The following is a 14,890-nucleotide window of genomic DNA, read 5'->3' as shown; positions in this document are numbered from 1 at the left end:
TCCTACCATACCAGATCCGATTTTCACTTTAAGAAAAATAGTTGAGAAATCATGGGAATATAACAAGAATCTGTATTTAAGTTTTGTAGATCAGAAATGTAAATAGTAATTATATCAAGAATAATAGAAGTGTAAATAGGAATTATATCAAGCAATACATAGTCTCTATTTGAGTTGGAAATCAGCAGGTAGAACTGAAGGAGGTACAGAAAGATGGTTTGATGTTAAGCCAGGCATACAACTAGGATGTATATTATCTCCACTGTTATTCATCATCTATATGGATCACATTATGAAGGGAAGCAGTATCAAACCTGATATCAAAATGAATCTCAGCTCTTTACTTTATGCAGATGATTTTATCTTGCTAAATAAATCCGGGACAAGCCTGCAGAATTCCCGGACTAAATTGAATAACTGCCATAATAAATTTGTTTATGAAAATCAACATTAAAAAGACAATGAAAACAGGCAGAAACATTGAAAACATCAACTGTATCATGAATAGAGAACCTACAGAATAAGTAAAACATATCAGACATTTAGACACAATTTTGATTGAAGGTGGCAAATTAAATTTGAAAATAGACAGTAGAATTTGCAATTTGCTAATTCTGCTGTCTTAAAGCTTAAATACAGATCTTTGTTATATTTTCATGAATTAAGAATATACATAAATCTTATCAGGAACACTCACTAAAGAAATTCTTCTGTAATTCCTGGGTTCAGCTTTATTTCCTTTTTTATAGATACTATGAGTCTCTACTCCATCTTGAATTCAACTCTCTGACCAGACCTTCTGATGCAGTGTAGCCACTGTAAAACTTTTATACCTCCATAGTTTATAATTTCTGATCGAATATTCATCTTCTACAGCTGCCTTCCCACATTTGTGATAACTCTTTCTACTTCGAGTGCAGATATATATATTCCAGATGGCATTCCTGTTGAGTTTTCTACTACTACCATGCTGTCACTACTTATTTCATATCTTGATGATGTTCCTTACATAAGAATATCATTATTCTCAGTTTTGATGTCCCCTTTGTCATCTCTTGCTTTTACAGTACTCTTTCCTCCATTTCTGAGCTTTTCAATAGCCTCCAGAATATTTTACTGATGTAGATTTCCTAACTCTGGAATATATATCTCAGCTCTGTTTTTTCTTAGACCATTCCTAACTTATATTCTATAGTTAGGCTATCTGTAGGAGGCCATTATATTCCCCTACTGTTCTTGTCTGAATTCACTGTATACATTGAAAAATTAACTTTGGTGTGTGTGTGTGGGGTATATATATATATATATATATATATATATATATATATATATATATATTATCCAGTTTAGCACCCCCTGCATTGTTGTGAGGGATATTTAACAGGATAACTTCCCAAAGCTATGAAAATTATAAGCAATCATGGCTATTTAAATTTGGATGATGAATAACAGCTTAAGCTTTCAGCAACTGAATTTAAACAAGAAATGCCTGCTCAAAACAGAACTTTTCCACTTTTAAGAAGTTATATTGTTTTGTACCTATCATTATTGTGTTAATTCCCTTCCCAGCAATAATTAATTTTTTTTTTTAGACCAATGGCGCTACAGACTGAGCCCCCCCCATTACATGTAACCTGGTGGATTGGGTGCTAGTGATTAAGAAATGCATCACCAAATAGAAAAGATGGGTGTGAAAAGAGTAATCATAATGGGAGACTTTAATTATCCAAGTATTGGTTGGGTAGCAATAAAATCTCATGAGAAGAATGAGAATGAATTTGAGCTGATGCAAAACAACTTCTTCAAGTAACATGTGAAGGAAGGTCAAAGAGTGTTAAATTTGATTATAGTGTCAGCAGGTGTTTCAGTTAAAAACAACTATCTGCCTCCAGTTGGTAAGAATGATGATGCAGTAATTACTTGGAAATTGTCTAATTTAAGAATGTTCCATTAAGAAAAGGTTACATGCTGAATTACAAGGTAGGAAATTTTGACCAACTGAGGAGTATACGGAGTTCACCAGAATGGTATCGGTTGAAGTTGGGGAAGAATATCAACAGTGCATGGAATGCAGTTAAAAAATACTTTTATCATGCAATATCAGCATCCCGAGAGTTTAAAGAATAAATAGGGTAGGAGTTAAACGGATATGAAATCTTATTAAGCAAGAGATTTGTAAGAAATGGACAATGTTTGTTATGAAAATTATAAGCAGCCGACTAGAATAGTCACAACTGTTGTATGGAAAGCTAAGCCTGAGTATGAAAGGAAACTGGTTCTGCAAGACATAGACAACCCATAAGAATTCTATCGATATGCTGCAAGTATATGTAATGCAGACAATAAATTACATATATTCAATCTTCAGAACAGGTGCAAACTGGATATGTTTAACAGGTAATTTCCTAATTCTGACCAATGTAAAAGAAAGAATGAATATGAAAGAATAACTTTTCTGATGCAGAAGAGGTTGTTCAATTAATGGGTGTCTATTTTGCTAAAAGCTATCAACTTAGTGTATGCAACATTGAGTTCACTGCTACCTCTTCACTGAATTAAGAAACTCAGGTGTATGAAGATAATGCATTCAAGCTGTTGCACAAACTGAATAAGAATTCAACAATATGGACTGATGGGATATCAGCACGTTTCAGCTGAACTGGCTATTCCTTTGACCAGACTATATAATTTGAGTCTCAGAACAGGGAAGATTTTGCAGGAATAAAAATAATGTATGGTAATCCAACTACAAAAGGGTGGTGCAAAGACTGATGTATCCAACTATCGACCAATTACTATCTCATGAGTGGTGGTGAAGATTTTGGAAAAGTTGGTTAGGGCTCACATTCAGAAATGGGTTGACAGTGAATCTCTACTTGGCAAAAAACAGCATGGGTTTGCTAAGGGAAGGTCATGTTTTAGCAACATGACCTTCCAACTTGATCACATTCTATAATAATGTTACCGCTGAACTAGACAAAGGGAATGGATAAACCATGATACTTTTGGATTTTGCTAAGGTTTTTGACAGAATACAGCAGGAATATTGGTTTGGGTTATAAAATATTCATGTGGATAAGAGGATGGCTGACTGACATATCAAAAAGTGGTATATGGGAGATGTGAGTCTGCAAGATTTAAGGTAAATGGTGTTTAGCAAGGATCAGTCCTTTTGTCCATTATTATTCAATCTGTACATTAATGATATTGGGAAAGATTTGTCAGGTGACATACAGCTATTTGTTGATGATGCAAAGATAGGTAGGGTAATCAGGAATGCTGCTGATATGCAGTACTTACAGAATGATTTGAATAGGCTGGAATATTGTGGGCATGAGAAAATGGATGTCAGTAAATGTCAAGTCATTCACTTCGGCGTGATTAGATATACAATCTCGTATTATATTGATGGGATTATGCTAGAAGAAACTGATCAGGCTAGGGATCTTAATGTTAGTAGATAGCGAGTTGAAGTTCAGATGCCATGTTGCAAAGATTACAAATATAAGTCAAAAGATAACTGCAATGTTGAAATTCTAGTTCTTTATTTTCTCTTACATGAATTTTCACATGTAAGGATAAGGATGTCATTTTGCCTCTTTACATCTGATAAGACCTCACTTGGACTATTATGCACAGGTCTGATCTCCTTCCATTGCGATTCTGATACAGTGGAGAGTGTGTCAAAAATGATATCAGGATTGAGGAATACTGATTATGAAGAGAGAGAGAGATTGAGACTTTCTAGACTGCAGATACTAGCAAACAGGAGAAAGAGGGGTGACACGATTGAGACTTACAAACTTCTGAAAAAAGTCATGTATGATTTCAGCTGATGGAATTTTTCATTTTATGGAGGGTGGGGAAAGGACAAGAGGGCATCCTTAGAAGCTGAGAATGAAAGCCACTAAGAAGGGAGGGAGGGCTAGATGTTTTTCTCAGTGTGGTGCATGATTGGAATTGATTGCCAATGGATGTTTGTGTGTGCAAGCAGTGTGAATGAATTCAAGAATAAGCATGACAGCTGGCGTGTGTAGTATGTGGTCTCTTGATGAGTCTCTGACTCTCTGGAGGTCTCTCTTAATAATAATAATTAATTACTTGGAAGAATATATTCTTACAGATGCTTATTACCATGTTTAATTGTAATTCTAGTTCTTTATTTTCTCCATCTGTTTGAGCACTGAAAATGATCATGAAACTTGACCAAAAATTCTGCAACCATATTCCATCTTTTCTTTATGACTTCACTGTATGTTCTCATAAAAACCAAGCTATTTAGAAGGACAACCCTGTGATCAAACAACCATGCCATACTAACTTGTCTTCAGTTGAAAAACCCTTTTATTCTAAAAAAACTTCCACATCAGCAAAGAGAACAACCTCTTTTCCAACCAAAAATGGAATATTGTGCAACCCATCTGACTCTGCTCCTGAGGTACTATGAAGATTAGTGATATGCAGAGAAATGTCACTATTTATTTTGAATTCTATGCATATTAAAATATTCTTTTAAGCATTAGAGCTTCTCATTGATTTGTAAATTAAAATTAAGAAGTGCAGTAACTTTTGAAGTAATCAACTGAGGGACAAATGAAAGAACACAAGTGGCCCTTCACTACAATTAGCAGAATAACATCTGCATTGATGCGACTGTTATCAGCATAAAATACAAACTTTTGGCAATATAATACGGGAAAAAGCAAAAGAATACAAACAGTATAGTATATAAACAAGTATAAAATGCATAAGTTGAAACTATAATTAGCATAATAAAAAAGAATAAAATTTTCATCTTGTTCTGTCAAAACACTAAGGATATTTTGATATCCTTAGTTCTGCTTGAAATAATATAAATTCATGATTATTTTTCGGAAGTGGTTTGGTTTGTTCATTATAGCTGGTTATGATGAAGCCATTAATTAGACAAACCTTTGTATCATCATATGATGAGACACTAACAGAAGTTCCTTATTCTACTTCCTTTGTCCAAGTTCCAGATTTTATTTTCCCAACACAGATTTTTAGTTATCCCCACCTAGTAAAACTCCAGAGTAGACCTAGGTCTTCCTTAGACTAATTCTAAGGAAAGAATTTGTAGTTTCATAACTGACTTTGCCATATTCTCCAATCAGATTGTCCATTTGTAAGATGAAAAGCCAGTTACCTGAAAACAAAACCCACAACACCTCCATATGCGACTGGCTAACTTACCTTAAACTGAAGGTCCGTTTTGTTACATCAGGTCAGTAACAAGAACCAAACCCAGGTATTTTTCAACCAAAGGGAAATTTTATATCATCCATCATATTATTCCATGGAACCCTTCTTTGGAAATATATGAGTATAGCTACAATAGTCCAATACAACTATTTCAGTACTACTTTTCTATGAACACCTTTATTCAAATTGGTCTATCATTTGTCAGGTCTCCGATTTGATAGCTCTTACAATGGAAACTTTTAAAATGCTCCTATCCATAACCTATTTGTTTAGCTAATTTTTCATCTTGCATACTAAGCGTAGCTTTACTTACATATTTTTGAATACTAATAATGTCAAGGCGTTTTCTGATAGTATGGTTCTACAGAATGTCATCTGATTACTCCACAGATTTTCCTCAGAACTCATTAACTAACTACTGGAGATCGCAAACTTATGTTTGCGATCTCCAGTAGTCAGTTAATTAGCTGATTATATATCCCCACCAATGTGTCCACACAATTCTGAAAGTGAAATAAGATTGTAATAACACACATATGTATATATGCTTATTTTCTAAAAAATATTTCACAAAAGTTTTCTTTATTTTTGTATTTTGTATTAATGATCAGTAAGTTACCTAATTTCTGTTTATCGCTTAAAATATTACCTCCCCCTCTTACTTAGATACTACAGACTCAGTAGAAAGTTTTTTTTTTTTTTTTAAATAACAAAACTGTGATGGTTATGGAGTAATGGCACCAATGTTAAGATTGCTTATTTTTGTAACATTTCACTATTTTTCTGCTCACTTAACATACTCAATCCAGATGCGAAATCCAATTTCTTATTTATTTTATTTTTAATGAACTAATTCAGAAGATGAGATGCTTTCAATTATAGGATACTTATGTATTTTGAAACCAACTCTACTTTTTCTGTGTTGTAAAGAGATTTTGAAGGCTATTATTGTTTTACAGAGCTAGTTTGACTACATATGCACTTCAGTAATTATAATGAAGAAGATTATGGTAAAATTCCAATATGCAACTGAAACACCTTATTTTCCAATACTAGTATTTCATGAAACAAATTCATGAAATACTATCAATTTTTATATCAATATATATAATTTTATATATAATAGTATCAATTTTTAAAAGAAATTTAAAAATTGATACTATTTGTCTTTCTTTATTGCTGCACATGTGGCTAATTACTCCGAGGTCATACTGGAGTGGTGAGGAGCGTGGCCCATCTAGAACCAACATGATACCGTTCGTGCCTTGTGTACTAAAAGGCAGCACTAGCTGGGGATGCTTTCATACTGTTATAGTGCAATCGCTCTGATGATGAGGCCAGTAGACCACATTTTTGAAATGAGGCCACTGCTTCCTACGCTGCACCATTCAGGTGTGATGTGCAGGCACCAAATCACCTGTGGATGACCCTGGTATTGGTCAGCATGTCATGCTCAGAAGAGCAGCCACCATAGATCTATTGACTCATCTTCTGACTGGGAACCAGGAAAATAGCTATCCAGTGGTGAAATCAACAGACCCAAGAGGAATGGTGTGCTCTATTCAAACTTTCCCACCACAGTAGTAATTGTTAAGAACTTTCTTGTCTGACTCTCAGAAGATGTCGAACTTGGATTGGGTTGGTGCTTTAGGTTACAGAATAGTGTCTAGAGCATGCTTGACAGGTGTGTGGGGTCAGAGAAAGTAGTCAAAGTTAGCATGTAAATTAGGGTGGAGATTCATGTGCTCGGTGAAATCATTATCAGATTATAGTGAGTTCATCACTGCACATACGACTATTTACCCTGAGGTCATTATAATACTAATTAATGTGAATTAGTAGGTTGGGATTGCGAATTTATTGTACAATTTTCGGCTATGGTTTCATAGCCGATTTCAATATGTTACAGGAAGATAACCACAAAAGACAGAACAATTAAATTGAAAGCGCATGATATTATGTATTACTGACTGCAGAAGAATAACTCCATCTGCATCAATAGATAAAGAAATAAATTAAAATAAAATAGTTAATAACATTTTAAATGTAAACAATTACAATTTATGAAAGACACAAATTGTGAATATTGGTGAAGATAATGCTTCAATATTGAGAAAGTTTAAGGTAATCGTTTTTGTTACGGTTGGGATTGTGAATGTGTGCTTCACAGCTTTCTTTATACAGTCTTTCCAGAAGAAAACAGCTTTTGTATAGTAATTTGGTATTGATCCATTGAATTCTGTCTTTTATAGATTAGGTGTGGCTTGCGAAACCAAATTTATTGGGCTCCTATGGTCTATCCATAATAATAAATGCTGTATGGAACTCCATTATGTCTGATTTTCAATGCATTTCTTGAGAAATTAATTCAGCAAACACTGTCATCCTTTTCTGGACATTCTCATTCTATGTCAACCAAATGGGAGTCTATAGTTCTCAGTTTATAGAAAACCAATTCATACTGACAAATGCAGTGATTCTAACTCATATCACTCTTGTCAGAAATATAATGAAGTCAAATCTCTAGTTGACAGTCATAAAATATACTCACCAGATTATCTTCTAAACAAGGAACTGTATTATCGTGGCTACCTTTAACTCTAGTGGTTATAATAAAAAACTATCCATAAAATAATCAATAATTATGGCCTTCATCTTAATCTTCCTTAAGACGTTTCCAGAATTTGTCTTCCATATATTCATGCCTCTCTCCAAAAGATAAATACCCTCCTCTATCTCATCCTGGAGTTGACAGAATACCCAGCACTTGTAGCTTATGTTATTATGGACAGACTGGTCAGTCTGCACACATCAGTCTTGAAGAACATCAAGAATATATTTTATCAAGGGGGCCCAATGAATCTGATTTAGCAAGCCATGCCTTATCTATAAAACACAGAATTCAGTGGAACAATACCAAAGTATACACAAAAGCTGTGAAGCACACATTCATAACAGCAAACTTAAAAAAACTGTCTCAATTTTGGGAAGTTATCCTAACTAATACTCACCATTCACGTATTTTATAAATTGCGATTGTTTAAATTAAAAAATATTTTATTTGTATTTTAATTTATTTCTTGATAGCTATTAATGCAAATTAATAGATTAGAAATAATAATAGAAAACAATTAATGCAAATTAACTTATTCTCTTGCAGTTGATAGTGCATATAATATCATTTACTTTCAATTGAATTGTTCACTTTTTTTGTGGTATCTTCCTGTAATGTATTCAAAATGGCCATGAAACATAGCTGAAAATTCTATAAATAAACAATTCTTAGGCGACTTCCAATAAACATATTTTACTAATTACTGACTTGTCATTGATTAGTATCATTATATTGTCTACTTCCACCTATGTCTTGATTTTTAAATTGACCCTGAGGTCATATTGGAGTAGAGGTGCACATGGCCTTTAAAATCCATGGTTCATGAACATTGTAGGGCTCAATGTCTTCAGATCCTTAATGGGATTATGACTGAATACTTCTTAGAATCCCATCAAGCCACTGCAACAATACCATTCATGCCTCATGCATTGAAAGGCAGTACTAGCTGGAGTTGCTTTCACTGTTATGGCATGATCACTCTGGTGAGAAGCCACTAAAACAAAAGCATTAAGGCAGCCATTGCTTTCTATGCTGCATCATTCAGGCATAATATATGGTCACCAAATCATCTATAGATGACCTAGGTGCTGGTCTGGATGTTGTGCTTAAAAGAGCAGCCAACGTACTGCAATATAGTGAGACCTGTCTGCTTACAGTGTTGATTGATGTGCCACAAGTTTTGCAGTCAGCTGTGCATGTGGAGGGAGACACCTAAAGAAATGAAACTACTAGAAATTATTTTATTTGATTATAGTCTTGTTTTAAATGACTCAAATTGTTACATACAGCTGACTAATTAAGCACTCTGCAGGAATTATATAATGGATAGCTTTCTATAATGAATTTCCTGCTGCAGAGCATTGTAGACACTTGGGTCAGAACTTTTCAGAAGGTTGTTACACTGAAAGTGCTTGTTTTAATGGTGTCTGCCATAGTGAGAACTGGCTGCATAATAGATAAAACGTTTTTCAACATCACAAAATAAAAATCACGAGATACAATCAAAATAGTAATACAAAATGAAATGCAAAACAAAATAGGAAAAACTATCAATCATTCCAAAGTGAAGGAACATCTTGACAACGTCACTGTTCATGAGAAAAAATGTTAATTAAATTTAAAAATTTTTAATTTAAATTAAATTCTCTAAATGCACCTGTGAAGTGATCCAAGCACAGCAACTGTTTTTTTTTTTTTTTTTTTTTTTAAAATTAAAATGAAAATATGTATATACAGTGTTTTGTGAAGTAACTCAATCATGAGATAAAAAATAAACCACGATGATTTAATTATTCACACGAATCAAAATTTTATTCTAGTTATGTACCGATTTCAGTACCCTTGGATAGATTGAGGATAATTATATTTTCCAATTGTTTGAAATAAGATCTCAAATAATTCTTTAAACACGAAGTAAATCTCAAAATTACACATTTAATTTTATATTATGTCAATGGGAGAAAAAAAAAATCCACTTACTTATCACTAGAGATGCTGCAGTCTATCACAGTCTTCTTGTTAGTGTTAACAATTATAAAAGGTAGCTGGATTCGAGAATTTGGGGATGAAGAATTATGCTGCTTCTCTAAAAGTTTGTTTCGTTCAACAAGATTTTTGAAGGCTATTTGCTGTTAAAAACACACAGTAGTTACAAATTTATTATAAAAACAGAACATTTTAATGCACAATTGTTTATATACATTCAAGCTATCTGAAACAGAAAGTAAAAATCTGAACATGTTATATCATTCAACATGAGATGAAAATGATTCTTTTATTTTACACAGAAATGAACATACACTTCACAGTACCACACTGGCCTAGATAGATGAGTGGACAACGCATCTGCTCTCCAACCAACAATTTCAATTCCTGTGTTGGGCATGAGGGTTTTTAACAGGAGGTAAATTTCGTTAACTAATGTGAGACCCTGCTTACTGGAGGCCAGAAATGGAATGAAAAAGTTTCAGTTCCATGTTTGGTCTCTGGAGCAGAGTTTTTGGATCATGTAAAAATAAATGAAGATATTAATTAACCTTATATTTCAGTAGTTTTCACAGTGTGAGGTGTATCACCTCAGTGATGGGGGGAAGCAATGGTCATGATTGTTTCTTTTTAAGCATGATTCTCCTTGCAACTCTTATCATTAATAATATACTAAGTTAGAAATTTAAGTTCTAATTTTTAAAATAGATATACTATTTATTTTTAGTTTTTGAAGTAAAACTGTAACATCTTAGTTTTTACTAGAATAAATTACATGCTAAGGAAACTACAGGTCAATATTGTTATATGAAAAGGAGAATGATGCAGATTCCCCCACCACCACCACCTCACCATTTACCAGTAACTATCTGCCCTTGCCTGAAGTACATGTGGATATTTATTTCTCTTGTTATTTACCCCTACAATGAATGCTAAAAGAAACAAGGATGATTTCAAGTCTACAGCTATCAAGAAGAAACGTAGAATGATCAGCTTAGAAGATAAGCTGCATATGATAAATAAGTATGAAGCAGGCATAACCAAATCCAAAATTGCAAGAGAGTACAATCAACTGTTCGCCATATTTTAGACCACGTTGCAAACTCTAGGGCTTCGATCTAGTACTAAAAGAAATTGAAAAAGGTGATGTTCAGGACCTGCTTCAGTCACATGATAAGGAGCTGGATGATGAAGACCTAATTAACCTCGAGAGAGAAAGTGCTTACGGTGCTCAAATCAATGATAATGACGAACAAATTGACTTAGCACCGAAGGAATTTACCCTCAAAGAAATGGATGAAATGTTTAGAATTGCTGAAAATTTTAAAGAAAAAAATCTTGAATGGCGATCCTAATCTCGAGCGGTCACTGAAAGTTCGTCAGGAAATTGAAAATTCCATCCGTTGCTACCGAGTTTTATACGAAGAAACAAGAAAGAAAAAATTCCACCAGACAACTCTGCATCAATTTTTATCCAAAAAAAGAATAATTGTATGTACTTCTTATATATAAATAAAGATTAAAGAATAATCTTGTTTTTCTTAATGAACCTTCATTTTTTACTTAAAATGTTTAACACATTGCTTTTTTACTTGATATATAAAATGTAATTAATAGATTTGAAAAATCCTTGGCATTGATCACCCATTTTACACGCATTATGCATCCCGATTATTGCGGTATTTTCCGTGGCAACAATAACCGTGATAATTGAGGTATTCCTGTAGATCAACTCCAGTACAAATTAGTTATAACAGGGTTATGTGAATTACTGGCACACAGAGAAAATGTATTTTGGTCTTCATGAAAGGTGGAAGATAAAATTGCAAATTATAAGATTAAGTGCTCTGCAATTTTTCTTTAAGTTTTCAAAAACTTAACTATTAATTTTTTTTTAAATAAAAATTTATTTCATAAAATCAGTTCATTTGTTTAAGTTCTCATGGTGACAGGCCCATGTGACTAAGCTAACACGTGCTTTAGCTCACTAACTGGTATTAATTGCTAATAGTGGCCCGAAGTTTCATAGTGTCAATTTGATGCATTCCAAATATGTAGATGTTTATGAATTTTTATCAGTGCTATTCTTATTTAGTATTTGTTATTTTTGGAAAAAGTTAAATTTGGAAAAAAGAAATGATATTTATATAAAAACTATTTTATAACAAAAAAAATTTACTTAAAATAATCATGATCATAGTTATTTGGGAAATGTTGATCAAGTATCTGAGAAAAAACTATTCTGTTTAATACCAACTAGTTTCACCAACTTGAGCTGTTGGCATCTTCAGGGTACAGGACTGATGATAGGAACTAAAGCTAACAAAGCATGTTACAGTCTAGACATTAACAGAATTCTAATTATAAATGACAAAACAACACTGAATGTGTGCAATACACGTGTGGCACGTACATGATTTCACTTGTTGTTTAGGAACGTTTATAGTTGGTACTAAAGTTCATTTCTTGTGTGTTTAAAGATCTAATTAGGGTCTTCCAGATCCCGGATAAGATTAAACCTTGGTTCCTATTAAGATTTTCTACAGAATGGGCGACTGTTGTGGCTTCTTTAAAAATACGAGAGCGGTAATCCTCTTCTGTGTAAGGAGTACAGCTTTTATCCCACTCAATGACATGGTTAGTTCTGGAGAAATGGGAAGATAAGCCTGATATATCTTGTCTGTTGTTTTTGACATATCCGATGTGTTCTTTCTGTCTTATCTCAAGGCTACTTGAAGTTTGGCCGATGTAATTTAAACTGCACGAGAATGAGATATTGTAAACTCCAGCATATTTAAAGAAAGGATGGAAGTCTTTTGGAGATCTTAAGAGTTTTCGAATTGTATCTTTAGGTTTAAAGGTCACTCTTATTTTATGTGGTTTGAGGAGTTTAGCAACCTTGTTAGAGGCTGTCCCCACATATGGAATGACGATTGTGGTAATATATTGAGTGTCTTCTTGTTGTCTTTGTGGTGGATCAGAGAACAGAATCTTGTTAACAAGTCTCCGGGGGTAGCCATTCAAGATGAGGTTGTTGGATATCAGTGTCAATTCATCTTGGAGATCTTTTTGGTCTGTTGTAATCCAGACAGCTCTCTTCTTTAGCATATGTACAATGCTGAGTTTTTGAGAAATGTAATGGGAGGAGCTGAAGTGTAAATAATGTCCTGTATTCGTGAGTTTTCTATAAGCAGAGGTTGAGACGACCATTAGCTTGCTTCTTAATTAGGATATCCAGAAATGGTAATCGTTTTTCTTTTTCAAGGTCCAGAGTGAATTTGATTGAATGGTGAAAGGAGTTGATCTTATTTAGGAATTCAAATAAGTCACTTTTTTGTGGTTCCACACAATGACGATGTCATCCACATATCTCCACCATATTGTGGGTTTGGGGTCTACTTGAGATAAAATTTGAAAAAATCAGCACAAGATGGTGAGAGGGGGCTACCCATTGCCAAGCCAGTCAATTGGTGGTAAATGGTTTTCTTCCATAAAAAATAGTTTGATGTTAGGCAATGACTGAACAGCGAAGTGATATCTTGTGGAAACAAAGTACCTAAAACGGTTCTACCACAGGGATGTTTGTAAATAAAGAGTGGACATCTAAGCTGGCCAGTAGATTGTTTTCGGAGATGTTTTCTAATTTCTCTAAAAAATGTTGTGAGTTGCAAATATAAGTATCCAAATTATGGATATGTTGTTGTAGGAGTTTTGTGAGGTGCTTAGACAACAGATATGTAGGAGAGTTGATATCGTCCACAATAGAGCGTAATGGAACTCTGTCTTTGTGAACTTTAGGAACGGCATATAGTCTAGGAGTTAGAGGATGCAGACTTCAATTTTTTTAATTAATTCTATTCGACAGTTAACCATGTGGCGTAATAAGTTGTTGGTATCACAGTGATTTTTTAACGTTGGATCTGTTACTAGGACACGGTAAACAGACATGTCTGATAGTAAATAGCTAAGTTTATCTTAGTAGTCTTTGGTGTTTAAGATCACTGTGCTGTTTCCTTTATCCGCTTTGAGTATAATGATATTTCTTTTTCTTTAAATTAAGCATAGTTCTTTTTTCCAGATGGGTGAAGTTTGTGTTGGGAGTTCTTGAAGAAGAGAGGATGGTAATACTTTTTAATCTAAGGTCACTGGCTGTGTGTTGAGGTAACGAGATTGCCTTATCTATATTACAAATGATATCCACTTTAGGTATGTGATCAGGTGTTATCGCAAAATTGAAGCCTTTTTTGAGAATAGCCATCTCTGGTTTAGTTAATACGTGATCGGATAAATTGAAAATAACTGTTGTCTGGCAGAGAAGGTTTAGACTTAATATGATTTCCATAAAGGTAGTTAAATTTTTTAATTTGGTTCAGTTTGCTTTTTGTAAAGACTTTCTCATAGCTAATATTGACCATTCTGTCTAAAAGTTGCCAAACATCTTGGTCTAAAGTACTAGAGATGTCCTCAAAGAAATTGCAGCATTGCGAGTCTATTTTGCTTAATACAAATCTCGTGTGTTGTATCCTTTCATGTAGAAGCGCCAGCGATGTCAAGTAGACCCCCAAACCAACAATGTGGTGGAGATATATGGATGACATCTTCATTGTGTGGAACCACAAAAAAGGTGACTTATTTGAATTCCTAAATAAGATCAACTCGTTTCACCATTCAATCAAATTCACTCTGGACCTTGAAAAAGAAAAACAACTACCATTTCTGGATATCCTAATTAAGAAGCAAGCTAATGGTCGTCTCAACCTTTCAGTTTATAGAAAACCCACGAATACAGCACGTTATATACACTTCAGCTCCTCCCACCACATTTCTCAAAAGCTCAGCATTGTACATATGCTAAAGAAGAGAGCTGTCCGGATTACAACAGACCAAAAAGATCTCCAAGATGAATTGACACTGATATCCAACAGATATCTTGAATAGCTACCCCCGGCGACTTGTTAACAAGATTCTGTTCTCTGATCCACCACAAAGACAACCTCAATATATTATCGCAATTGTCATTCCATACGTGATAAAATAAGAGTGACCTTTAAACCTAAAGATACAATT

General features: G+C 33.9%; 1 protein-coding gene across 1 annotated transcript in view; it reads right to left on the bottom strand.

Annotated features, from left to right (window-relative positions):
• Dp (transcription factor Dp) overlaps positions 1–14,890 on the bottom strand; it is a 230,932-nt gene that overhangs the window by 48,581 nt on the left and 167,461 nt on the right. The window contains exon 8 of the mRNA XM_090414181.1: positions 9,818–9,966. Within this exon, the coding sequence (XP_090270307.1) occupies positions 9,818–9,966 (149 nt within the window). The remainder of the gene's footprint in view (positions 1–9,817; positions 9,967–14,890) is intronic.

The sequence above is a fragment of the Typopeltis vanoorti genome, chromosome 24 (genome assembly GCF_054136105.1).
Source record: "Typopeltis vanoorti isolate ZY-2024b chromosome 24, IOZ_Tvanoo_1.0, whole genome shotgun sequence".
NCBI lineage: Eukaryota > Metazoa > Arthropoda > Arachnida > Uropygi > Thelyphonidae > Typopeltis > Typopeltis vanoorti.
This window is presented reverse-complemented; position numbering and strand designations above follow the sequence as displayed.